Source organism: Streptopelia decaocto (genome assembly GCF_964273445.1).
Source record: "Streptopelia decaocto genome assembly, chromosome: 3".
NCBI lineage: Eukaryota > Metazoa > Chordata > Aves > Columbiformes > Columbidae > Streptopelia > Streptopelia decaocto.
Window position 1 is genome coordinate 9,732,477 of NC_138656.1, and position 24,106 is coordinate 9,756,582.

Consider the following 24,106-nt stretch of genomic DNA (forward strand, 5'->3'; position numbering starts at 1 on the left):
AAAGAGGGATTTACCCATTCTTGAAGTCTGGGATCATCTTTGTTCAGCAAAAACTGCAAGCTATGGTAGGACTGAGGCGTGTTCCCAAATGACACTCAAGGGAAGAGCTTGCTTGTTGACACCACCAGACTACAAGTGAAAACTTGAAGAAATTAGAAAGCAAAACAACAACAAAACCAACAGATTGTTCATGCTGGTTTTCCTCAAAGCCCCATTACAAGAATATAGAACTGTTTGTGTAGCTATTGTGGGCACTATGGGCTACTGTGAAAGCGGCTTTAGATGCTGTTGCACAGCCTGAGGTTTAACCAGACCAAACTCTTGTTGTGTTTTGTTGCGTCTGGGTTTTGTTTGTTTTTCTTCCTGTTTATATTCCCTTAGTTTCTCATCCATCCAGTACCGGTATAGCTAACTTTCTTTTAACTAGAGGTTTATATACTGCTCCAGGGTGGCCTGTGCTGCTTTTGTCCCCTGAGTAGGGGACCTTTTACTCACCCTTCTGCCTGAATCCACACTAGGTCCTCCTGGACCATGTCAGAGCACCTTCTCTTGAGCAGAACAAGGTGCATCTTCTCACACTCTCCTGCCTGAAGAGGCTGAAGACATGCAGCTCCAACGAGCTTTGCTAACACCTCAGCTCTCTCCCATAGTTGGGCACTAGGACTGTTCCTACTGAGAGGATGAACCACAGGCTGGGAGGAAGGAGAGAATTGAGGAGTGGGATCAAGTGGGGATGCTGTGGTCCTATCTGCCTACCCCATACAGTGAAGGGAAGAGCGACCTGTCAGCCCAGCAGGGTTAATCTGAACTGTCAAAACTCCAGAAATCCTGAGGTTGTGGTTGAAAATGTTTCCTCCACAAAGTGCAGCTGGTGCTTCCCATGTGTGGCATTTGTCTTATGGCCAGGTCAGATCCTGGTGCCCAACTGTTCTGCTGAATTTGGGAAGACTATGCAGGAGAAGACAGGTGGTCTTTGCTGGTAATGTTTGCCCGTGAGTCTTCTATAATTTCAAAGCTGATGATTCTAGACACTAGCTTCATTTTTTTTTTTAAGTGGCTAGAGAGACGTGGTTTCTCCTTTACCCCCCTCCCCACAGACCAGGTGCTCTTTACTTTCTGAACACGAAGTGGTTTCTGAACGTTAAGAAGGATGTAAACTGTTCACAGCTGAGGACACAATAGCATACCTCCCCTCTCCCCCCCAAAAATAGGTAAAAAGAAAAAAGCCAAAACCAATCAATAACTTTTGAATATCCTAGTCATGCGATATTCCTAGAATGTCCTTACTTACTAAATGAAATGGGAATAGCTTATGATTTTCCAGTTCTTACATGTGACTGTTTTGGGAGAAAGGCGAGGAAGGTATCCATATTTGTGAAAAGCAAAAAGTTTTAATTACTTAGACCAAGAACATGTTCAGAAAAGTAAAGATTTTAGACTTAATGTGCATGGAACAAAAGGCCGTTGTGAGCTATGTACGAGAGTTGCTGAGAGTTTGTATTCTGCTCTTTTTTTTTTCTGTGGGAGTTATTTCCTGTTGTTGACGAGAGTTCTTTATTTAGAACCACCTTAGCTACTGAATGACGGCTCGCTTGCAAGAAGAAAAAGTGTGATTAAAACTTGCTAAGGCTTATTTCAAGATCTCCCCGCTTCCATTTATTTAAGAGTAATCTTTGCTAAATGAAAGAAAAAAGTTCAAAACAACAAATGCATTTCCTTCTCATGATTTCACCCCCATCAGCTCTGACAGGTAGCAAAAATATGTTGGGAGTCTGAAGTCTTTCACCTGAACAACTCATGGAAGATGTCATTTCTGTAACAGAGGTGGTTTGTTTTAGGTGGTTCTGGTTTTGAAACTAAAACAAACCCATCAAATGCCAGGCCTCCCTTCTTGCTGGTAAGAGTAACACACTGGTGTTTTTGGGAGGGGGCGCAGCTCTTTCTAAGAACCCCACAACTAGAGTAGGAGTGGGCACTGGCACTTTCCCACTGGCACTGCTCAGATGAGAGTGAGTTTCCTTTGAAGAGCACAACCAGCAAAAAGGGGGTTCTGTCTGCTGACCTGCATGGGAATAGTGTTGTTTGTGTGTGTGTGTAGTCAAATTATCAGCACCTTGACATCTGCTTAACAACTTCTTTTGCTCTCATAACAGGGGCTGAATGTCCCGTTAAGAGTTAAGGAAAGTTAGCAGAAGACCAGGTTGGGTAGGAGATAAATAAATACACTATAGGTGTAGGTAAGCAAACAAAGTAACCGGGGGTTTATTAGGCCTTTTTTGCTTAGCAGGAATCACACTAGGGAATGTCCCCTGCATGTGGATGATTAGAAAATGCCCTGGGGCATGAGGTAGAGCAGATGGACAATCATCCCTGGCTGGCTGTGAGCCTCTTGCAGAGGGTGCCTGTTCCTGCCCAGCTATTCCAAACAGGCCTTTCTGTGAGTACCTGGGCAGGTTGTGGGACAAGAGTTATGGGTCAGGACAGCCACTCACATCTTTCCTTCCACAAATCAAACTGATAGAAGCTGCTTTGTAAAGCTGGATCTCCGCAGGAAAAAAGGCACTCTTCCTAAAAGAGAGAGGGATCTGGGAGACTTCTGCCCATCCCTCTGTGCTGGGAAAGTCTGTGGCTGGGAGAAGAAATAGGGGGAGCCTCAGTGGTATTTCTCCTGGTGTTTTCTTCTCCTGCTGCTGTCCAGAGATGAGACCAGAGGACACCTCGGACTTGGTAGCAGCCCCATCAATGGGGATGCAGCTCTTCCCCCTTGTTTCTTGGGTCTACTCATTTTCCTCCGCCCGTTCCCCTCTGTACTTATATCTCTGTTTTGCTCTCTCACCAAAGCTAAAATTTTTAAAAAGGAGGATTATTACTGTTTGAGGTACTTATGGCTATCTCAGAAACCCACTGCTGGCTTTAGGGAGCAGTATGCCACATGTGGGATTTGCTTCCCTAGCTCAGTGCCGTCCTGCTTGTGCTCACGTCTTTTCCCCCTCCACACATGCTGTGCTACAAGAGAGAACCGCTCCCAGATTTCAAGGGCATTAGCACCCCAAAGCCACTGATGGAGGAAGAAAGAGAGCATAAGAGGTGTGAAAGGAAGGCAAAGATATGGACTGTGATGATCAGCGGTTGATTCTCAGCTTTTTCTTTGTCCTGGTGGTAGATCCTAAATACTGGGTGGGTTTGCAGTGACTTAGTGTTTCATATTTGCTTGGGAACACTAATTAGGTGTAAACCTCTTTTAGCCTTTGGTTAATGGTTACTATGAATGAACGGCTTCCTTTAAAGTGCAAGAGCATAAAAAAGATGAGGGGAGAACCTAAATTAACTTGTACAGTTCCCTTTTTCTTCAGAAAGCTAAAATGCATTTCTGACCGTTACAGGGGTGGTTTCAGGTAAAGTTAACAAATACAGACTTCACCCACAGTCTGTTTACCTGCACGTACAGTACGAGCATTTGCTGACTCTTAGCTGTGCTAGCACGAGGGAATGTAGAGAAGCAAAATGAATCATCACCACAGGCGCAGTCAGGAAAAGCATCTGATGTACTCATTCAATCTTTATTTTTTTTTAATCTCTTCTCTGCACATAATCTAAGAAATCACACATTTTGTGAAGGGTTAAAACAGGAAGACTTGTACATTCACTGCATTGACTCAATGAGTTCAGTTCTAGATGATCTTCATTTATTTGTAGTGGAACAGAACGGCAGTGGGAGTTTATGCTACATTTGATGTTCTTGTGCAAGGTTTTTTTGCCAGCTTAATTTTTTTCCCCTTCTTCTAAATTTGGCCCTGCAGATTCAACTTCTGCTTTATTGTGTGGGTTTTTTTTTTTTTTAAGAAGTTGTGTAGGTCACTCAATGTTTACTTAAAATTGGACTCTCAGAAACCTCTCTCTGTCTGAAAGGAGTACAGATAAACCTCGTCTGTAAAGAATTTTGCACCTGGGACAGTCAGAGGAAGCATTTGTCATTGCAACTTTGAACTACTTTGAAAAAGGCTCTATCTTACTTGGTAAGCATTGCTTGAATCTAGTGGTTCTAAGCAGCTGCAGAAACTAGTTTTAAACAGAATACCCAAGCCCCCCAAAAGGAGTAGAAGCATTAATATGCTCTACAGGTTGTATTCCAGCCAGAAGTGCTAGAGGTGGGTGCATTCATTTGGATGCCAATGTATTAACTCATGTTTCTGTGTAAACAAAGATTGAAATAGTGGTGTGGTGATGGGGTTTTTTTGTTGTGTTTCCCCCCACTCCCCTTTAGTGCATCTGCGCATGAACGCATTTAACTCTAGTTATATGGGTTTAAGTGCTATATAACATATTGCAATGCTACATTAACTCCCTGTATCAACACCATAGCCACAACACCATTTTGGCTTTGCCCTCCCAGCCTCGAACACATTGCTCCTGCTGTACAATGTTTCAATGCAACAAATCAGAGCAGGAACATCTAGAAACCTCTAGTAACCCCGCTGGCGGCCCCGTTTGGTCTGTCAGGCCTTGGGCACCTCGGCAGGGTTGAGCAGTGCTGAACATACTCCAACTTGCCTATGCAGCCAGGCCTCTTCCAGGTTTCAAGAGTGTTTAAGAAGAGTGTGGCGGGGGCATCTGTGCTCCAGAAACTTATGGCTTCATGGAGAGTTCCGTTAGAGCAGCTTTGCTTCAGAAAAGGGTTGTAATATGTGCAGTGCACGTGGTAAGCCACATTAGCAGAGCCGCTCTCCCCTGGAGAACCAGGAGCAGTTAGTCTGTCGGTGTAAGGGAGATGGTGACGACCTTTGTACTGAAGCGCCTGTGTGGCCGGCATGTTTCACAGCCCCATGTTGGTAGGATTTTCAGGCTCGTGTTGGGTTCGTGCTCAAGACTAGTGGGTGGCCGAAGTCTTCTGGCTTGATTGCAGTGACATCTGTTTACACCAATGGTTAATTAGGCCTGAAGACTGGCTATTTCTCTCTATTTTCCCCCACTGTTCCTGTGTTTTTTTCTTTAAGAAAAGTATTCCCTCCTTGGTTGTAAAACAGAGCCTTTGGTTTTATCTGCAGATTTTTTTCTTTCTTAATCCACTGGCCCCAGGATGAGATGAATATCAGGACACCAGCAAAGCCTCTCTTCAAAAAAGTAACCAAATGTTCCAGAAAAGAATGACTTGTGCTTTTGATAGAGACTGCAGAGGGAGCACTGAAAGGGAAAGAAAAGCAGCCTAAGATTGTTTAAAACTCTGCTCAATGCAAGGTACAATCCACTGCGTCTCAAGAAGCAAGAGTGGAGAGGAGAGACTGTTTTAGGAGCCCCTGTGCTGTACAGACTGTCAGTGTGAACAGCCTGGCCTGGGTCAAAAAATGAAGCATATCTTGCAGGTGATACAGCCTGAATGGGATTTGGGAAAGAACATGGATGTTTACAAAAAGGCAAAAACGATGTGAGAAGATCTGCAACAATGGTAGGCAGCCCGAACGTCTGCTTTAGGACAGAGTGTTTCAGCTGGAGCGAGGATGATGCACACCAGCAGTCTCCAGAGGACTGGGAGTGCACAGGGAATTGCAGAGGGAGGGAGTCATCTCCGTGCATGAGGGAGGAATGCAGCAAAACCTCCTCTGACTAAGCCAGCTAATGCACGCTGCGTTTTTTTTCTTTCCTGATAATCCTGTTCCATAATATTTCCTTAATAATTTAGTATGTGAAGAGTAGCTCTTTTGAAAAGCATCTAAATCACCAAGTCTGACTTTCAGATGAAATCTTGCCACCCTTGTCCTTGACACGCGCTGGGGATTTTTAACGGGCACGACTGTTTGAGTACTATCTTGGCATTAAGGTTGTTTTTTTTTTTTCTTAATTACTTAATGAATTTACCATGTGGCACAACCCTTGGTACTGCCAAGCAACAGCTTTCTATTACTAGACTGTATGGGCCCGATCCTGCATTACTGAAGCCAAAAGCAGTTATTTGGGAACAGACGTTGGCATCGAAATCTGTAGGAAGGCTTAGAATAACTATACAAAAGGGGATAGTTGCACTCAGAATATTGATTCATGAGCTCCATGGTTTTCTGCTTCTCTGTTCATTTTACCCAAGTAAGAACAACTGCCCAAATGGACATATAATATATGATACTGCATTAGAACTAAGGCTGCATTTGGTCATACTCATTAATTAAACTGATTTCTCCTGTAGGTTTTTTTTTTTTTCCTAGAGAACTAACAGAGAATGATAATTAAGCATATTATGCATTCTAGGGAACGGTGTTTCTCCTACTGCCACAAAAACATTAAAGGAGAGAAACATGAGCTAAAGCAGAAAATGAAGGAAGGAAAAAAAAAAAGCTAAAATTGGAACGAAAAGGGAGGGAGCATTCCTTCATTCGGTTTTCACCGGTTCCTCTGTGCCTTGGGATGTGTGGCAGCCTCGTTACAGTGAAGAGTTGCACCAGCAAAAGAAGGGAAAAAGCAATTGAAATCTCAAGGAAAGGAGCCCAGCTCACAGGTGCAGCTCCGTCCCTGCCAAGGTACAGGTGCAGACTACAGTAACGCAGCACCCTGATTTTTTTTTGAGGGGCTTGCTTTTATTCGCAGCTGAGCCTCACATGAGAAGGGCCTCGCACTGGAAGGTCAGTATTGATCCCTGAGGTGGCCTGAATGGAGATGGCATGAGGTCTTAGCCGTGTTTAATCATGCCTTTGCTTGTAGCATGCTTACTTCCTACCCGTGAGACCCAGGTTGCTTGGTGGGGAGTGCTGCTCTAGCGGAATGAGCACCTTTGGCCCTTCCTTTAGCTTTTCCCAAGTTATTGGTGCTGATGGGGTCTGTCTTTGCAAAAAATGTGCCTGCTCTGGGCGCAGTATTAGGTATTTGCCTGCAAGCTTCTGCACGCACTGAAGCAAAAACATTCAGGGAGAAAATGGAGATGTGTTGTACAATTACCAGATGAAATCTCACAGTATTAACCTGTACTGCAATTAGAAAGAAAAAGGCTAAGGATGCAAATAGAAACATAGGAAGCAGTTCACTGGCTCTTTTTTTGAAAAACATGAGGGATGCCAATGTTTCAGCACACTAAATGTTGCCTCTCTTTTCTAATTAGCGCATGTGTTGACAGGCAATTGCCCTATGAAGTCTGGTGTCTGTTTCCCCCATCCCAATCTTTGATTTTTGTTTGTTCATTTATTTATCTTTAACACAGGAGGGTTTTTGAATGATCTACGAGAGACCTGGCCTCAATCAGGCAAGCTTTGACCATCCTTGCTCAAAGAGAAGGCTGCACTCAGGCTATGCCTGTAGCCCACGTCAGGTCAGTACCACTGTAGAAAAATGCAGTTTGGTTCCTTCACTTTTAGCACGTTGTCGTCATGTGTGAGCAGTTGGAGGGTCTGTGTCAAGGCTATAACTGCACAATTACATGTGCGCTGCTGCTCCTCGGGAAGTCCTTGTGTCCACTGCTCCAAAATGGGATGCCCTTTGGATGGCTCCTTGTCACAGACACACAGACTTCTCTCCCGCTCCTGCAGGCTCTGGAAGCCTCTGCTGACCCACTTCCTCGTACAGTGTTTTGTGGCTCATTCGCAGGCTGTTTCTCTGCACTTACCAACATGTTTGGGCCTTGCAGACACCTTCTGGCCAGATTGCTCTGGGGCTGCAGAGCAGAGTTGCTATGGCCTCATTAAATCAGGTGCGAGGCAATGTGAGAAGCGGTCAGATTATTCATGTTGCACACCCTAACGTCGTCCCACCACAATGGAGCCCCTGCTGTGGGCAAAGCATAGGAAGGAGCTCTACTTTTATCGATTCGTATCATGACCTGTGCTCAGCTGAGAGTGCTTCTGAGTGTGGATGCAGGTTGTACTAGTTGTGTTCAGAGGAACAATCTGAGTTACAGCGTGACTATAAACTCCTGCCAAGAAAGGCCCTGGGGAGTTACAGTAGGAAACAGAGGGGCGGTGAGTTTTCTCTTGCGCTAGTGTAAAATTGGAGCAACCTAACAAAGTCAGAAGCATTGAAAACTCAGACGATATAGGCTCAAGCCTTTTACTGCTGAGTATAACATGACAAGACTGGGGCCATGGATATCAGACTGGAGCCCAGCTGCTTATTTAGCAAATGTTTGTGGTTATGCCTATGGTGCTGGCGATAGCATGCACACACCCAGGCACAGGGACTGTAAACCTGCTGCGGACTTTGAGCTCCGGAAGGCAGGCACTGCTCAGCTGGGTGCATCCACAGCACAATTACGCAAGGCCAGATCGTGCTGCATTAGAAATCTGGTGTCAGGGAGGGCAAAATGTGGTCCTGAAATGTGGTGGATCTGCCATGCAAAAAAAAAAAAAAAGGACTCCTGTAATTTCAAGAGGGGGCTTGTTTTCCCGAGTAGAAGGACCAAATTTCAGCGCTTGGCTGCTGGAAAGTATCTAGCCAGGGGAAATTCTGGTTTTAATTTTTGACAGCTCCTGATCAATTCACAACTCACTCGTCAAAATTCAGTCAACGGCTGTGAATTGCTTTGCAGGTCGGGTTCGGGGCTACCTCTGTACTGCAGACAGAGGATGAGGGAGTTTGGATCTCGTCAGAGATCCAAGACTCCGCTCTGGTAGCACGAGTGGCAGGGGAAAGTGTCCTGAGGCCTCCAGAACTGGCCAAGTCAAACACCAGTTTTTAGGTCTGACACTCATTTGTCCTGTTGTAGTGGCTTCAGCAAAGTATCACCTGAAATACCAGTCTTGGTGTTAAACCCCAATTAGGTGGGGTCTTTTCAAGTATAAGAATTTAAAAAATCATCACTTTAATCTCCTGTTTTGGCATATTCACTTTTTTTTTCTCCTTTGTGGATTTTTTGACATACAATTTCCAGGTTAAAGAAATCTTCCCTCTAGAAGTATCCCGCTTTGCTGTTTTCTAGCTGAAAATGGAACTTAATTTCTAACAAGACCATCAGCTTGATTGATCGCAAATCATTACGAACCATTTCGAGCATAATACCTAAACGAGTCGTGGTATTAATGACTAATAATCGCCTTTATGTTAGGTCTTAAAGCTTTATTGTCCCGAAGTACAACCGGTTTAGTGGAACATGAAAGGCTGGAATGATTCGAGATGCTCCTGGGGCTGCAGCCAAAACTGTAAGGTGTTTGAATCGCCTTTTACAGCGCTGGCTGGGATTACAGACCCTTTCGAAACACAGGGATTTGAGGTAACTTAAAATAATCGTCTTCTTTCCAGATAGCGCCTGGCGCGCAGCTCTCCCCTCCCTTCCCCCAAGTCTTCGTGCGCTCCAACATCTCCGTTTGGCCTCATTTTTGTGCTTCGGTGGTATCTGCACATCCCAAATTAGAAGCGAGGATCCCACAGAGGGGGATCTGCCGCCTGCCTCGGCTCCCAGGTGAGATCCCGGGGCAGGGGGCTGCCGGCAGCGCCCCGGGTTTTCTCCAGCCCCCCAACACCCGCTCTGCTTGGCCCGGCTGGGGGCTGGCCCGGCGTCTGGGGGGTTCGGGGTGACCCCGGGGCCAGGCCCGCGGGGGAGCAGGGCTGGCGGGGGGCAGCCGAGCCCCGTCCCCCGGCCGGGTCCTCGCCGCCGGATAGCAGGGATACTTGTCATATTTGCGGTCGGGGCGCGTTGGCACCCGCCTTTGTCCCGGCGCGGGGCCCGGCGCTCCCCGGGGAACCCCCGGCGGCGGCCGCGCTGCGGGGGCCGCGCCGCCCGCCCGGGGCACAGGCTGGCGTGGGCAGCCAGGGGAGCCGCGCCGGCGGCCGCGGAGCTGGGGGAGGAGGAGGAGGAGCAGCGGGGGTGGGGGGCGGGGGAGGAAGGCAGGCCGGGGCGAGGCGGAGCGTTGACGCGGGCCGGAGGGCGAGGAGCTCGCCGGAGCCGCCCCTGTCGTCAGTGCTGGCGGCAAGTGCTGGGAGCCGGGGCTGGTGCCTCCTCCCCTCTCCTCCTCCATTGTATAATGCTGCGTGATCACAGCCGCCGGGGCACAGCAGAGGCTTAAATCCTCACGCCGCTTGCGCCTGCCTCCTCCACCTCTTCCTCCTCCTCCTCCGCATCCCACCCGGCCCCTCCCCGGAGCGGCGCGTCGAGGGAGCGACATATGGAGCTGCTCTAGGGCGAGAGTTTGCGACCTCCCCCCCTCCATGCGTTAGTTCTCAGGTGGAGCTGCATGTGGTGAGTGGGGCTGGGGGGCAGGGGCGGGCGGCTCCGGGGGGGGGCGGGGGGACCGCGGCACCCACTCCCCCCGCCTCAGCTTTGCGAGTCACCGGGGCTTGGTTTATCTCTACCTTTAAATTTGTGCCTGGGTAGAGGATCTCGGGGCGGGTGTCTTCCCCCTCTCCGGGGGCAGATCGTGCTTCAGATGAGCAGAGGAGGGAGAGCGGCGGAGTTGCTCTTTAAAATACCTCCCCCACCCCAACGCCGATGCGCGGGGATCCCGGGCCGGAGCAGGTGCGTGCGTGTAGTTGGAATACTTTTTATCGGGGCTGCTGTGCCGATAGTGCGGGCGGTTGTGCTCTCAAGAGCCACGCTCCATCCCACTCGAAGAAAACGGCTTCACCCCGGTAAGTCAGCGTGTGCGCCGGGGGGGGCCTTTAAAGCGGGAGGCTGCAGCCTTGCTCCGTTTTCTCAGCCAGAGCGGGGACTTAGGGTATCCCTAAAAGTGCGTGCGGTGGTGCCGGGAGAGCTCAGAGGGCCTGGGGGAGACTTTCACTCCGGTGGAGCGAAGCTGACATATGGCTGGGCAGGACCCGGCTGGCCCCGCTGCTGGACCTTTCCAGGGGTTGGTGTTAGGGCGGCAGCAGGGCAGGGGATTAGCTGGTCTTTTCCCTGAGCAGTACCGCACTTGCGTCTTCCTTGGGAGCACCGCCAGCACGGAGGAACAGGCGTTTGGGGGGCTTTTGTGAGCAGGGTGGTTCATCTTTTGGAAGCCATGGCAAAAAAACCTGTTTATTGGGATTTCCTTCAGGGTGAGGGAAGGCTTGAAAAAACTCATTTTGCGATGCTAGTTTCATTTAGAGCGTTTGCTACTTCACTCATGTCGGCGTGTCAGGATCTGGAAAGATAAGTTCTCCTTAAGCTTGAAAAGAGGAGTGCAGTTACTTGCTGTCACTTCTTGCATTTGGTGAAGCACAGCTGGAAAACCCAGGGCCACTTTTGTTGAAAATCTATGGAGGGGTTTGTGTCCTGTCCCTTTGGGACTCTTGGTGGCTGATTTACAGCTGCGGGTCAGCTGCCAGTGTAAAATAAAGGCGAATGTGCCCATTTCATCTCCATCTGGGGGGGCTGTCAGCCCCTTTAGCCGAACTTCAGCGCAACTCGCCAGAGCTGTTGCGTGTGGCGGTCTCTGTCCAGACAAGTCTCGAGATCAGGAAAGTCCAGGCTTTTTCAGCTGGTGCCCGGTGAAGTCAGCAGGGTGGCTCTCGATGCTGTCAGTGGGTGCTGGATTTGACCACTGTAGATATTGCTCAAACAGTGGTGGTAGAGGGCTTGGCTGCCCCCTAACATCACTTTTTTGGTTGTGTCTTCTCAAATGGAGTAAACTGTTTCTATTTGTGAGAGTTGAAATGACGCTTCCTTTTTATCCTGATTTTTAGGGATTCACCTGCATAAAATACTCAATCCAAATTAAGGTGGTTGTGTCTTACAGGCTTCTCGCAGGGTACAAAATTGACACAGGTACCTCAGTTTCCATCTAAGTGGATGGGAAGCTTTCATATGGTAAAACAAACTGTAGACATTAATTGTGTTTTCCTAAAAATTGCTGCTTCATGTACTTAAATTGCTGTAGAAATTAAGCAGTTTATTAAGCAGGATAAATTGAGAGTATCCCTTTCTGCCTGAAGTTAAAATGCATCCATTTTTACATCATAAGACGGTATCTTTGGAATCTGATTTAACATAATGAGCTAGTGGTGGTGGTAGAGATAGGAGGAGGAGGATTAGCAGTTTGTGCTGCCAGACAGGTATCTGAGAGCGTGTTCTAGGGAATACTCCCATTGTCCAGGCAAGTACTGCAACATCTAACAGCTGTAGCTCTTCCTCCTTTTGTGACCGGTCCTGCTTCCATTTAAGTTGGTAGCAAAAACCACCCACTCCTTTTCTGCAGGAACTGGATTGGACTGCTAACAAAGGAAGCTAGACTTTGTGCATATTAAAACGCCACTTTGGTTTTCATGTCAAGCCGATTTCTTTCTCTCTGAAGCTGATGAGAAACAAACAAAAAGAAACTTGCTAGCCATAGGTACTTCAAATTTTGTCTGTAGGTGAAGCAGTCTTAAAGAGCATTAAATATGTCTGTAGGTGCTGGTTGTTAAGAATTGTAATTGTATTCCTTTATACACCTGCTCTTTTTAATGGGAAAGATGAAATAATGATAGTTTCTCAGTGTTTTGGTAGAAATAATAATATAAATAATGCAAACACTGCAATTGTCTACCTGAGTAGCATCAAGGAGTTTGAGATAATGTCCTAATATCAAGGAAAACCTCACATTTAATATTCTTTTTTTTTTTAGCTTCCATGAAGTACAACAGATCTTATGCAATATCTAGTTTGAAGGATTTTGCCATCATTTCCACAAGCTGCTTTTATTTTTCCAATAAATAATTCATAGGGAAAAAGATCTTTTTTAGGAACTCTGACTCTTTTCACACTGATGTAAAACACTCCTGGCACAGTTCATCTCCAGCAGTGCTAACACTAGACAGGTGATCCAAAATACTTGTGACTATTTTTGCTTTTATGTAACATCTTAAAGTGTAATCTGTCAAGCAAGGAGAATGCAGTACTTTGAAAGTGTAAGTAGTCTTCTGGTGATCTACTTTCTATAAGGGCTGAGTAGCAAGAGAGACACCATCTTTTAACTCAGCTTTGTGTGTGTAACCAGTTCATAATGAGGCAGCTCCAGTTGCAGTGGTTCCTTCACACGCACACAAATCTGTGCCAGAAGCGGCAGCTTTCAGTTACCAAGTCCAAAGATCAGGAGCGTTCCAAAGGAGAGAGCAAGGTCCAGCTTAAATGTAAGCAGGTTGGCAGTAAGCACAGATCTTTAGTGTAGATGAATCTCTTGCTAATTAATAGTTTGTAGAAAATGGAGTTTGTCAGTCTGAGAACAGTTCTCCTTTTCTTCAGGGAGATATAATTACATGTTTTCTGCCACTTGTTTTATTTCTAAACTTCAATCAGTCAGAGAAAGTGTGCTGTCATGAAGAAGTGCATGTTCTCTGTAAATGGAGAGAGACCCTCAACATGTGTTAGTTCTTTCATTTTTATAAACAAACTCAATTTTTGTGTTTGCTGTTGTGGAGGCTTCAGGTTTGTCAGGCATTGCCAGTGCAAACACTAGATAACAAAAAATGGCAATGCTGATTATTCAACACAAGTAGGGAAGGAAAGCCTTGTAAATGCAGTGCTCACTTTGCTATTGGGTTGGGCAAAACAGAGTCCAAAGCGAATGTGTTTCTGGGAGACAGCACAGATACTTTGGAAGAAATAGGCCTGTATGTCGCGAGTCGGTACAGCACCCATCACAGCAGGTCCCTGCCCTTTGTCTCATGGCCGCATGGGTATTAAATGGTGTGTTGGGTATTAAATGGTGTGTTGTTGTGTAGAATAGAAAGTGCATGGTGATGTTTGCTTTGCTGGTGGCTCCAGATGAATGTGTCAGATGCTCTGTGTCATTGCAAAGTGGCCAGGAACTGTGAAGATGCAGGAGACCTGCAGCTGCGAGATTCCTTCAGCGAATTCCTTGGTGGGGAAGAGCTGCTTTGAGGGGCATTTCCAAGGGAGAGTAGGACCCATCTCCAGGGGCATGGGGCAGCTGGCAGTACAGCCTCAAGTGGCTTTGGTGAGGAGCAAGATGGCTTGACAGGACCAAAGAAGTGGTCAAGTCACCGGAGAGCAGATTTTTGGTTTTCACGTATCCCTTCTTTGAGGGTGGCGGCTCAGCTGGCTCAAGTGAGACAGCAGCCACCACCACATCAGGGTGACTATGGACTCAGGCTGCTGCAGTGATAGTAAAACCACACTTAGTCGAGTTCAAGCCATTATTCTTCCAAATAAGGGGCTGGGTTCAGTACTCTGCTTGGTACCTAAAACCGGAGCTGTTGCCATACATCTGAAGTTCCCAACCTATATGGACATGATCAGTGTCTTGAGGAGCAGTGGGCTTAAAGAGGAATTTCTCATTAATATCGCTCTGGAATTGAGCTTTAAGTGGTGTTGAATGACATGGGTCTCAGTCTGTGTAATTATTAGGAGTCAAAGCCTGTTTACTTTGCTTTCACACCAGTAAGATATATTGAATTTCATCTGATAGCTTGTGTTTCCATGAAGTTAGAATAAAAATTGTATTGCAGATATAGTAGAATACAAAGAGAAAAGTGCAATCGTGGGTTGTTTAATGTTATTTTTAAAACTGGGCGCTATGTGGAACTAGCAGAAGAAAGAAGTTCCCTTTTCAAAGGAACCCTGGGTTGGTGGAAAGATCTGAATCCACCCTTAAACTTACTCTGGTGATCTCTAGTGAATAAAAGTGTTTTCCTGATCCCAGATTTTCAGTCCCCTGCAGGAAACCCTTGTGGTGTTTGAGCCACACTCACTTTTAATGGAAACGTGACAATTATCGACTGTTTTCTTACAGGTTCTTACAGCAGCCTGTAACATGTATTCTGTTAAAAACTCCTGTCGTGCCAGGCAGGCAATAAGGTTGAGTGAACTGTGCAATAGAAAGAACCACCCGTGATTGGAGGTAAACTATGCGGATATATGTTGGGGTGGAGGTTGAAAGGAGCGTGGAGGGCATATTTGAAGCAGACTGTGCAACTGCTACAGCAGGTCTGACTAGTTTGAGGTGCCTAAAGGCAGCTTTGTCTTGACTTCAAGTAGCTGCAAAGTGAAGTTTTAGAACCTAATTCAGAAATACATCATCATCTTCCGGTGCCTGCACAAACTCTTTACTTTTCACGTGTTTTCACAGGCAGTCTTTCAGTCTTGGAAGAAGTGCTTAATAGATACACGTACACGTGCATGCATATCATTTGCGTATTTTTCAAATATACATTTAATCAAGATAGGAGGCTGGCATTCATGCACAAACCACAGTGTTTTTTTTAAACAGTGGTAACATTTTCCTTTCTTATTGCTCTGTGCATATGTGTACATGGAAGACACTGCTCTATTTAAGCATTTTTTTTTTGTATAGCACGGTTTTTTGCCACTTGGTTCTTGTACCTTCACTTGTCCCTGTATAGGAGGAGGGATGTACAGTTTATTAGTCTGTGCTGCGGATGAGGGGATTTTGATCAGGACTGCTTTCCTTCTGGCCATCCCAGGGGTGCAATAACCTGCTTAGGTTACCCTCCTGTGGTCGAGCTCACAGTCTCCCTTACCCTCCTACTCCGTCTGTTTGGCAAAACTGGCGTTTCTAAACAACCCTTTCCTCCCCTAGCTAAAGTATTCCAGAAACAACTTGCAAATGAATAGAGGAGAGAGAATATTTTTTGTGTGTGTCACATATAGTGTAAAGCTTCCTGTTGCTGCTGTGCCTCCCCTCGCTGGCAGTGGAAGGTACGTGATATGTATGTGCTCTAATGCTTTTTTTTTTAGCGTTGTGGGGAAAATCAGTGTAATAGTATCTTGGGTGAGCTGAGTGGGTTGTGCCTGACTGAATATGAAATGAAGTTTAACACACTGAGTTTCAGTTTCCTGATCTCTTCTCCTGTGTTTTCCACTCCCAATTTCCAAAGGTTTAGTTTGTGGTTAAGTGTGTTTGTTCCATGTTAATTGACCCTGTACTAAGCCTGCTTCAAAATACAGGTTTAATACGCATGTTCTTAAAATATGCTATTAAAAGGGTGTCTCCATATAAGTTAAAATGATTTATTTGAGAATGCTTAAATTACTACACATAAAAGTTATGTGAATCCCATGGTGTCTGTTTTAAAGGGTATCACTTTGGTGTAGTAGTTTTTATTGTGAAATAAAGCAGGTGCCATGAAAAATGCTATCTCCAACTCAGAGCTGTTACAGGTTGAGAATAGTTCAAGGCTGGCCAAAGTTCCCGTTATCAGTTTTCGGAAGGCTCCTTCATGAAAACAAATGCTGTATTTCAAAGCAGGAGCTTTAGTACACTGGATGGAAAGGCCAACAGTTATCATCTCGTCTAACATCACTTAACGCCATCTTAGCAAACTTTTCATGTCAAACTTTAACTACTTTTGTTTGTTTGTTTTCACTGCTGGAGGAGCTGAAAAAGCTCCTCTTTAAGAGAAACTTGGGGGTGAGTAGATGCTTTTTCACAGAATAGATACGTTTACAGGGCTGTGTTTAGTTCATTTAAGCAAAAATGTTGAAAACTATTCATGCCGTATAGCTGCTTGAATAAATGCCAGGGAAACACCTTTTTCTTGCCTCCTTTTTTAACTCTCAGTAGCAAGAAACTGGTTAGCAAATAAAACCTGCAGGCCAGAAACTAAAACGACTTGTCATTGCTGGGATGTATGTTACATTTTGCAGTATACATTTCTTTGGAGGTTGTTTTTTTTTTCCCCTTCTTCTCTTCTTCCCGCTGCCATTTACTGCTTTTCAGTTTGACTGTGATAATTTATTCAACACTGTTTTCAGAGCAATAACCTACTTTTTGGCAAACCATTCAGTTCTTTCCACAGTAGCATGGGTATATTTTCCCCCATGTGTTTATTAAGGGTCTATGACAAGGGGGAAAAACAAGGTATCTTTGGGGAAACGATGCCACGATACGCTTGAAAGCAAAGATTCAATCCAAGTAATTATACATACACAAGAAAAACTCTCTCATTATACACAAAGGGGTCTCGTCTCCCTTGGATGCACGCACAATTCTCATTAACCTTTGTAGGAATTATACACATCCGCTGAAGATGGGTCTACAGTAGTCAGTCCCTAAGTATGCTAAAAATATCAGCTAGACCGTGACACGTGTGTGCAAATAGAGATGTGTTGTACAATCTAACACAATATTGCCGTAATCTATTGTTCAGAGCGACATTGGAGGGAGGAGGGATGTATAGCTGCTCTTGCCATTTCATCATTTTCCCTTACAGTCTGACCAGTAGCATCTTGTCATTGCAGGCGTGTCATTTTAGCAGTGAAAAGGGAGACTCTGGTCGCTAGCCTGTGTCACTTTCTGCTGGCCGCGCTAGGTTTTTTGGATTGTTTTGAATTGTGATTTACAAGTAAGTTGCCTCTTTTTTTAGCCACTGCTTCTGCTGTGCCGATGCCTGCCGGCTCTGCAGCGGGAAAAAATGGAAGCAGTCAGCCCTTGGCTGAGCTGGGCCCTGGAGCGGTACACAGCTGCCTTAATTGCTGCTGCTCCCCGGCTTCAAGCGATGATATCCCTCGTTCTCCCAGCGCGGAGCTGCGTGCCGTGGGCTCCTTGCCCACCGGTGTGGAGATTTCATCGTGCCGTGGTCCTGCTTTTGCAGCACTGGTATCTCTTGCTTCTCTCCAGGGAGGCCCGGAGTGCTGGACTTAGGAAGCGAAACCATGGTGTGGAGCAGGAGGAGCTTCTTGGCTGATCCTGGGGAGGCTTGTGCATAGAAGCCCTTGCATATTTTTCAGGTGACAACAAGCAGAGTCTGCTGAATAATCAGCTAATCACGTAGTAAAGTCTGAGGAGCTGGCCTAGTGCTGTGCCTGGTTTTATTTACTGCAGCTCTGATTTCCTACTACAGATGCCCAGGTGTGTAATGCAGCTCTCAGTCCTTGAGCTTTTGAGATTGGCAGCGGAGTTGCTCAGCCTGTGTGTACACAGCACAGTGTAATTTGATTCACGCTTGGCAAGCCTGGCTGCTTCCTTAGCGCTGCCACGTGGAGACACAAATTTTGGAATAACCTCACCCCAGCTCTTCTGGGTGGCTCTTTGAAGCCCAGAGTCTCAGCCAAGCTGATCCTGAGTGAGAAGGCTCCTGTGCAGTGGCACGGGCACTGTTGGGAGTAGATGGTGCGTGTGGCCATCCTGGGGAAGGTTGTAAAGAGGATTCGGCACAGAGGTGACCCGAGGAGAGGGCAGCTTTGCCGTCTTGCTGAAAATCTCTCTCCCCCAGTGCCTAAACCCGATGAGACAGCTCCTGGTAGTGAGAAGGGGGAATCCTACACCCTAGTCAGGCTCAAAGTAGCTGCTGCTGGGGCTGGTGGTCAGCCGGGCCACGTCTGCACCAGGCCTGAAAAGAGCTGAGGTGACATCAGCAATTGTAAGGCCAAAAAGGAGCAAGCTGGGGTCTTGTTTCCATCTGCTGGGTGCTGTTGTAAGGATGCTGATGGGAAGTCGTGTCTGGAGCAGAACGTGTGAGAACTGACATTTTGGCTGTGTGAGACCTTTTGAGGTAGAAATGACTTCTGCCGGGCAATCCAAACCTGTTCTTTTTTTTCCCCTTCCACTAAAGATGACTACTTTCCTGTACATGAATAAAACTTATTTTGAATAAATGTTTTCTAGCCTCTCTGTGTTACAAAGCTATATCACCCCCCTTGCTTCGTACTGAAAAGAAGTTGTCAGAGTTGCTCAGAGCTTTTGCTCTTGACTTCAGCCTTGCAGGCGGTTTGAAATCCGCCTAACCAGCTTTCCATGCACAGAACCTGTGCAGTCTTGTTCACCACCTAATTCTGCCAGGGTAGTCTTTAATGGTTTAACGAGCTAATAAGTGCTCGTCTGATTTAAACTTGCATTATGTTCTGCTACCCTGATAGAATTCCTAATATTATAAACACCCTTAATAACACACCTATGATCTAGAAAACCTGCTCTCTTTTTTTCCAAACAATTACTTAATGAGGCAGTAATTTATTATAAGCTATATTTATAGGAGTCCATTCCAGCTTTATCAGGCATACTCTGCTTGGTGTGTGCAGTTAGTCAAAAACATTAAAACTGTTCCACTTCTTCCAAGAGAACATGTTACATTTAGCAAACTGACAGCATTAGAAACTGTTTCCAATTTAATAGAAGCATATGTTTCCTGCAAGATTTAACACACTACAGAGTCGGAGATTGCCTTGGACTGCGGCTTTGCCTTTTTTTTAGCATGATAAAAAGGAGCTGGAAACTGAAGGCAGAAGTGGAGTTTGTAGCCGCGTTTTTGGTCGTTTTGCTCGCTTTTGTTTTTCAGAGAGCCTTCTAGCAGGGCTTCCATGGGCTGCAAGTTTAAGAAACTATCAAGAAAGTAGCGTGGGCGGCGCACGTAGAGCTCTCGCTCGAAACGCAGTTTCTGATCATTAACAAACAGCAAGAGCTTGCTTTGCCCTCTGGGCCTCAAATAGTACAGTATGCAACAAGGGAGAGCAGGCAAGGCACGAGGATGGAAACAGTAGGATCAGATTACAGTTTCAAAATATCGCTGGAACACGTTGGCTGGCGTTACACTATTGACTGACTTTATAATTGCATTGCTTATTTGCTAGGGAAGGCTTCACCTTACTCTCTGATTAACATGGACACTTCTTCAGGGACCTGGAGACTCCAGGCTCTGAGTACCAAAGTCAAACCCCTCAAGAACTGCGTGACTTCAGATGCTGTTGGAATGAGAGCGAGTTTCCTTGGATTTCTTGTCTCCTGTTTGTCGGGAGGTTTCCTTGTGCAGTAGCTACCTCATTATTGCTTTGATTAGCCTCTGAAAGTCACCCACTATGCTTTCCTCTCTTATTTCAGTTTTAGCTGGGGGCTAGTAAAGATCACTGTCAGCTTGCTAATTGCTTGCCCCCAGTCTTTACTTGTGGGTGCCTGAAGCTGCGTTTCCAGGTGTGTGTGGGGGGCACCTTTCTTGTTAAATGCGGGAGTGGGGGCCTTCCCAACAGGGTGCCGAGTGGCTTTCTTTGCCTCTCTGCTTCTTCTGGAAGAGCCGAGGTTCACCCATCCACCACAGGAGAATGGGAAGAGTTAGAGCCCTATAAAGTATATGTGAAAAATACCTGCCAGAGTTACTGCTGGCACCGACAGCCTTGCAGCGAAGGCTTGCAAACATAAAAACAATTCCCTGTGCTCTCTGGAAGCACAGAGCTACCCAGGAGGCCAATTTTTTGATACAGCTCTAAAGGAGAGTTTTGTAAGTGCTTATTAAACCTCACCTAGTTAAAAGAAAAAAAAAAAAAGGGCAGCCAGAATTAGTGTAAAATGTAAGTGTCGGGGAAAATAAACCTTGTAAATAGGTAATGTCTGAGCACTGTGTCTGGAGAGGACAGAAACCCCAGCACTGCTCTGTTCCCTGTGTCTCTTGTCTAGGATTGGGGGTTTTGTTTTCTAACTCATGTGATGTGAGACCCAGCTCTTAGCAGGCAGCAGTTGTCAGGAGCCCTTTCTAGCCAGGCAACATGGGCACATTACCCTTGAACAAGTAAAATCTGCATCAGAGCCCGAGAGGCAGCCTTGCAAGAGGAAAAAAAAAAACCAAAAAACAGACAACCCCACGCCACCCATCAGCGTACAAATTGCGAGCCAGCTGCAGCATATTGAACGTAGCCGTGTGTTACTGCGTGGTACATGCTGTACTAGCTCCCAGGGATGCTGCCGTGCCAGGATTTAAAAACCCCGGTGTCAATGGGTGAACTCTTCAAGGAGGGATGATTTTCATCACACAGTGGCTGTCGGCTCTGAAAGTCCACATTACTTATTTGTTCCAGTCCTGGAGTTTAAACCTCGACACCTGGGCTCTTCGACTTTCTTCCTTGTTTATTGTGAGGCTGGGAGAGGGTGCCAGATTTATACTGGCGTTCCCCTCATCTGTTTCCCTTCCTTTCCAGCTTTGAACGGGAGGAGGTTGCCTGTACTCTCAGAGGGCAGGCTGACTCCCAGTTCACAGGGCAGGTTTGCTCCGCTTTGCCAGGATCCTGCAGTACAAGGAACATTGTTCTGTGGCAGATGAGCCTATGGTCATGCCCCGAGGGGTCTTCTCAAGATGCGACTGCTCTCCCTCTCTCTGCTGTGGCCTTAGGGATGCAGAAACAAAAATGGGGAGAGAGGTACTTACCTGTTTGCCTCCCTAGCTCTAGGGGACAGATGCTTTGAAGTCATGGGGACTGGCTACAAGTTCAGGTGGTCCCTCAGGCTGGACCCAGCGGCACTGAAATGCCTTGCGGCAGCCTGGGCCACCTCTGCTAGCTCAGAGGATCTAGCCCTGTCTTGCCAGTTGAACCCAGTTGGCACAAAAGGCCTTTTTATTTTGGTCCTGCAGCTATCTATGCCAAATCCTGATCCTGCTGAAGTCAGTAACAAAACACTCATTGACTACCGTTGGGCCAGGATACAACCAATGCAACCCTCAAGGATGAGGAGTGAGGGATGGAGGAGAGGAAAATAATATTTCATGTGCCAGAAGTGACACAGAGCACTTGCGTAATGTACTGGATAGAGTCTCCAAGAAGCCCTGGTAAGGTTCATTTACACCTGAGGTTTGGAAACTTGGTTTTGGCCATGAAATGTGCAAATTGAGTACTCTCTTGTTTTGGGGAGATTTTGTGGTATTTGTTTGTTTTGTTTTCTGTACACGTGTGTGTGTGTGAAGTAGTGGTTTTTTTTAGTTCCCCCAAGTTGCCTTTTTTCTTCTCTCTCCTTTTATTCCCTCCTGTGGTTTTAATTACCCAAGAAATCAGAACGTAACCGGTCCTGCTTTAAACTCCGCTTTTTGTACAAGTCCCTGCAGTTCACATCTGTCCTTTGGCTTTCGGCTGCGTGGAGAGGAATTGTTGCCTGTGGACTCTGGGGTTTGATGCTTTTACCTTTTTGAGCAACGTGGCGTTTGTTCTAAAAGTGAACCTCACTGTATTAAGCTGTTCAACCCCATGACCAACTGAAACGGTGGTGTAAATACATGAGTGAAAATTAACTTCTTAAAGATCCCTTTCCGCCATCCCTCTTGGTGTTTGGTTCCTCTTTCTTTTTTTCACTCCTATCTGCCTTGATGAGTGGGGAGGGACTAGTGGGTTGTGGAATTGATTTCCAGGAAGAGCCCTTAGTCTTGAGAGATGTTTTAAACTAAACTGTTAAAGCCTTTGAGAATTAACATTAAGGGGTATTTTTATTATTAGTGAGATAACAAATCACTTATTTTCCTCCATTGTTATAAACCCAGTGCTTCCCTATGCCAGACTCCCAATTATTAAAGACATCAGAAACAGTCCAGCAGTGACAAGGTATAACATCCTAAGTACAATCGATAAATGCTTCTCTCACGATGTGTACGTACCTCTGTCCTCTGGAGAGCGAAGGATTCGTCACTGAGTGGGCTCAGAGACATAGTCAGGCATTGCACAAGCTTTTCTGTGTTTAATCGATGATGGTTGACTCCAGAGAACCACCCGCTCCGGGCTGATTATCTCTTCTGCTGAGCCCCAACTGCATTTTGTTCCAGCTCTGTCTGAAGAGCATGCAGAGCCAATAAAGGGAAGCTAAATGGCATGCAAATGAAAAAAATATATATTACTTTTGTTTTTCAATTAAGAAAAGCCAACTGCCAGACAATGCTGGGGTTTCTCTGGCTCTGAGGCGCGTGCAATCACCCTAAATGGGCAAAAAAGCAAGTTGAATCTTTCTGAGCAACAATGGTTCAGCTTTTGGGTCTGGGTCTTCCAGAGCTGGAGCCAACTGGTGGGTAAAATTGGGGAACATCTCCAAGTAACTCCCCCCACCCCAGTCCCTGAATAAATGCAGTTTTTCCATTGCCTTTCTTCAGCTTTCAGGTTCCACGTACCTAAGTAACACTGAAAACTCACTTGTATATCAAAACACCCTTTATTGAAACAACAAAACCAAAGTGACATCTCAGCTCAGCTCTTAGCACTTGGCCCCAAAATGACGTTTGCTGGCAGGCGGATAGAATTGCAGCAGAAATACATCTGGCTGGGATTGTTGCTCAGCCAAAATAGATGCACAAAAGACTGTCCATGGATGTGATTCTTTGGTGTGTCTGTCCAGTCTGGTGTTTTGGTGGGTTGCTGTTGTCTGGCTGTCCCCAGTACGGCCGTATGACTTGGTTGGCCAACTCTGTCCTCTGATGCTTGGGAGGGTGTGAGTATATCTCATGTCATACTCATCTTTGGCCAACCCGATCTCTGAGCTTTTCCCAGCAGAAGCTTTGGCTGGAAAGGCTAGAGGTAAAGTTTTTGAGATGAACAGAACTGAACCAGATCAAATGTTGGCATTGTACAGCTTGCGCCTTTTTTTTTTTTAATGTTGTTCAGTATCTTAAGATGTACAAAATCAATCTCTTTAATGTAGGCATGAAACTGTTGATTTGGTCTGAGCTGTAAAGAACAATCAGGCAATGTTGTCTGAAGCTGTGGCAGTCAGAAGCTATAAAATTCCTTTATGGAGATCCGGAGAAAGGCTTGCAAGCCCAAAAGCCTGTCTTGTTTTTACCAACTCTATCAGTTGGCCTAAAAAGATACTGCCTCTCTGCTTTGCTTAAAATGAACAAAGTGATTTATGGAAACTGGAGGAAAATGTTTTTACAATTCCAATTAGCATGCCAGAGGAGAAGGGGATAAAATAAAACTCTATAAAGCTGAGAATCTGGAGGTGTTCACTTGAGCCCCCTGTATTGGGGAATAAAATCTCCTTGCTTAGGGTAGCATCCTTGTTTGCCACTTTAATGGTTAAACTTGCTCAAGGGAGAATTTCTGGGGAAAAGGAAACCGAAAGCTGCGCTGAAAAGCTAGTAGGTGAAATTGGAAGTTGCCTGATCTATTTTATCTTTTAAAAGAACAAGCTCGGAACCACACTACGTGGAGATCAAGTGAGATGTGAAAGCTTGACAGTCACACATACAGGAAACCTTGAATCATTTCTGAGCTTCCTGGAAAATGACGTAGTGAGTTGTGTTTACTAATGATGATCCTGTAGCCTTTACCGATCAGCTTAAAAAAATGTTTTAACTACCAGCACCTCAGTCTTGGATGCAAATGGGCTCGATTGGGTTAATTTGAAATGCCTGCTGGCGTCCCTTGACAATTAATAATCAAGTGCAGGGAGCAGAGCGTGGCCACCCGAATGGGCTGTTTTCTTTATCACGGGGACGGAGGTTTTCTGTGTGCGGTGAATATTTTTATACATTCCTCGCAGAGCCTGACAAACTTCAAAACTCTCCTAGTCCCCAAGCCATTTAA

The 24,106-nt window shown here is 45.9% G+C and overlaps 1 protein-coding gene across 6 annotated transcripts in view; it reads left to right on the plus strand.

Annotated features, from left to right (window-relative positions):
* Window positions 1-24,106, plus strand: part of SERTAD2 (SERTA domain containing 2) — an 84,831-nt gene that overhangs the window by 52,014 nt on the left and 8,711 nt on the right. For 2 of the 6 annotated variants that reach the window (XM_082047329.1, XM_082047330.1), the window contains one exon: window positions 7,181-7,288. The exons of 2 other annotated variants lie outside the window; for them this stretch is intronic. In XM_082047329.1, the coding sequence (XP_081903455.1) occupies window positions 7,269-7,288 (20 nt within the window). In that variant the 5' untranslated portion in view covers window positions 7,181-7,268. Of the gene's footprint in view, window positions 1-7,180; window positions 7,289-9,210; window positions 9,371-9,793; window positions 10,148-24,106 lie in introns of those variants that run through there. 2 more of the 6 variants (XM_082047332.1, XM_082047333.1) reach the window with 2 other exon arrangements.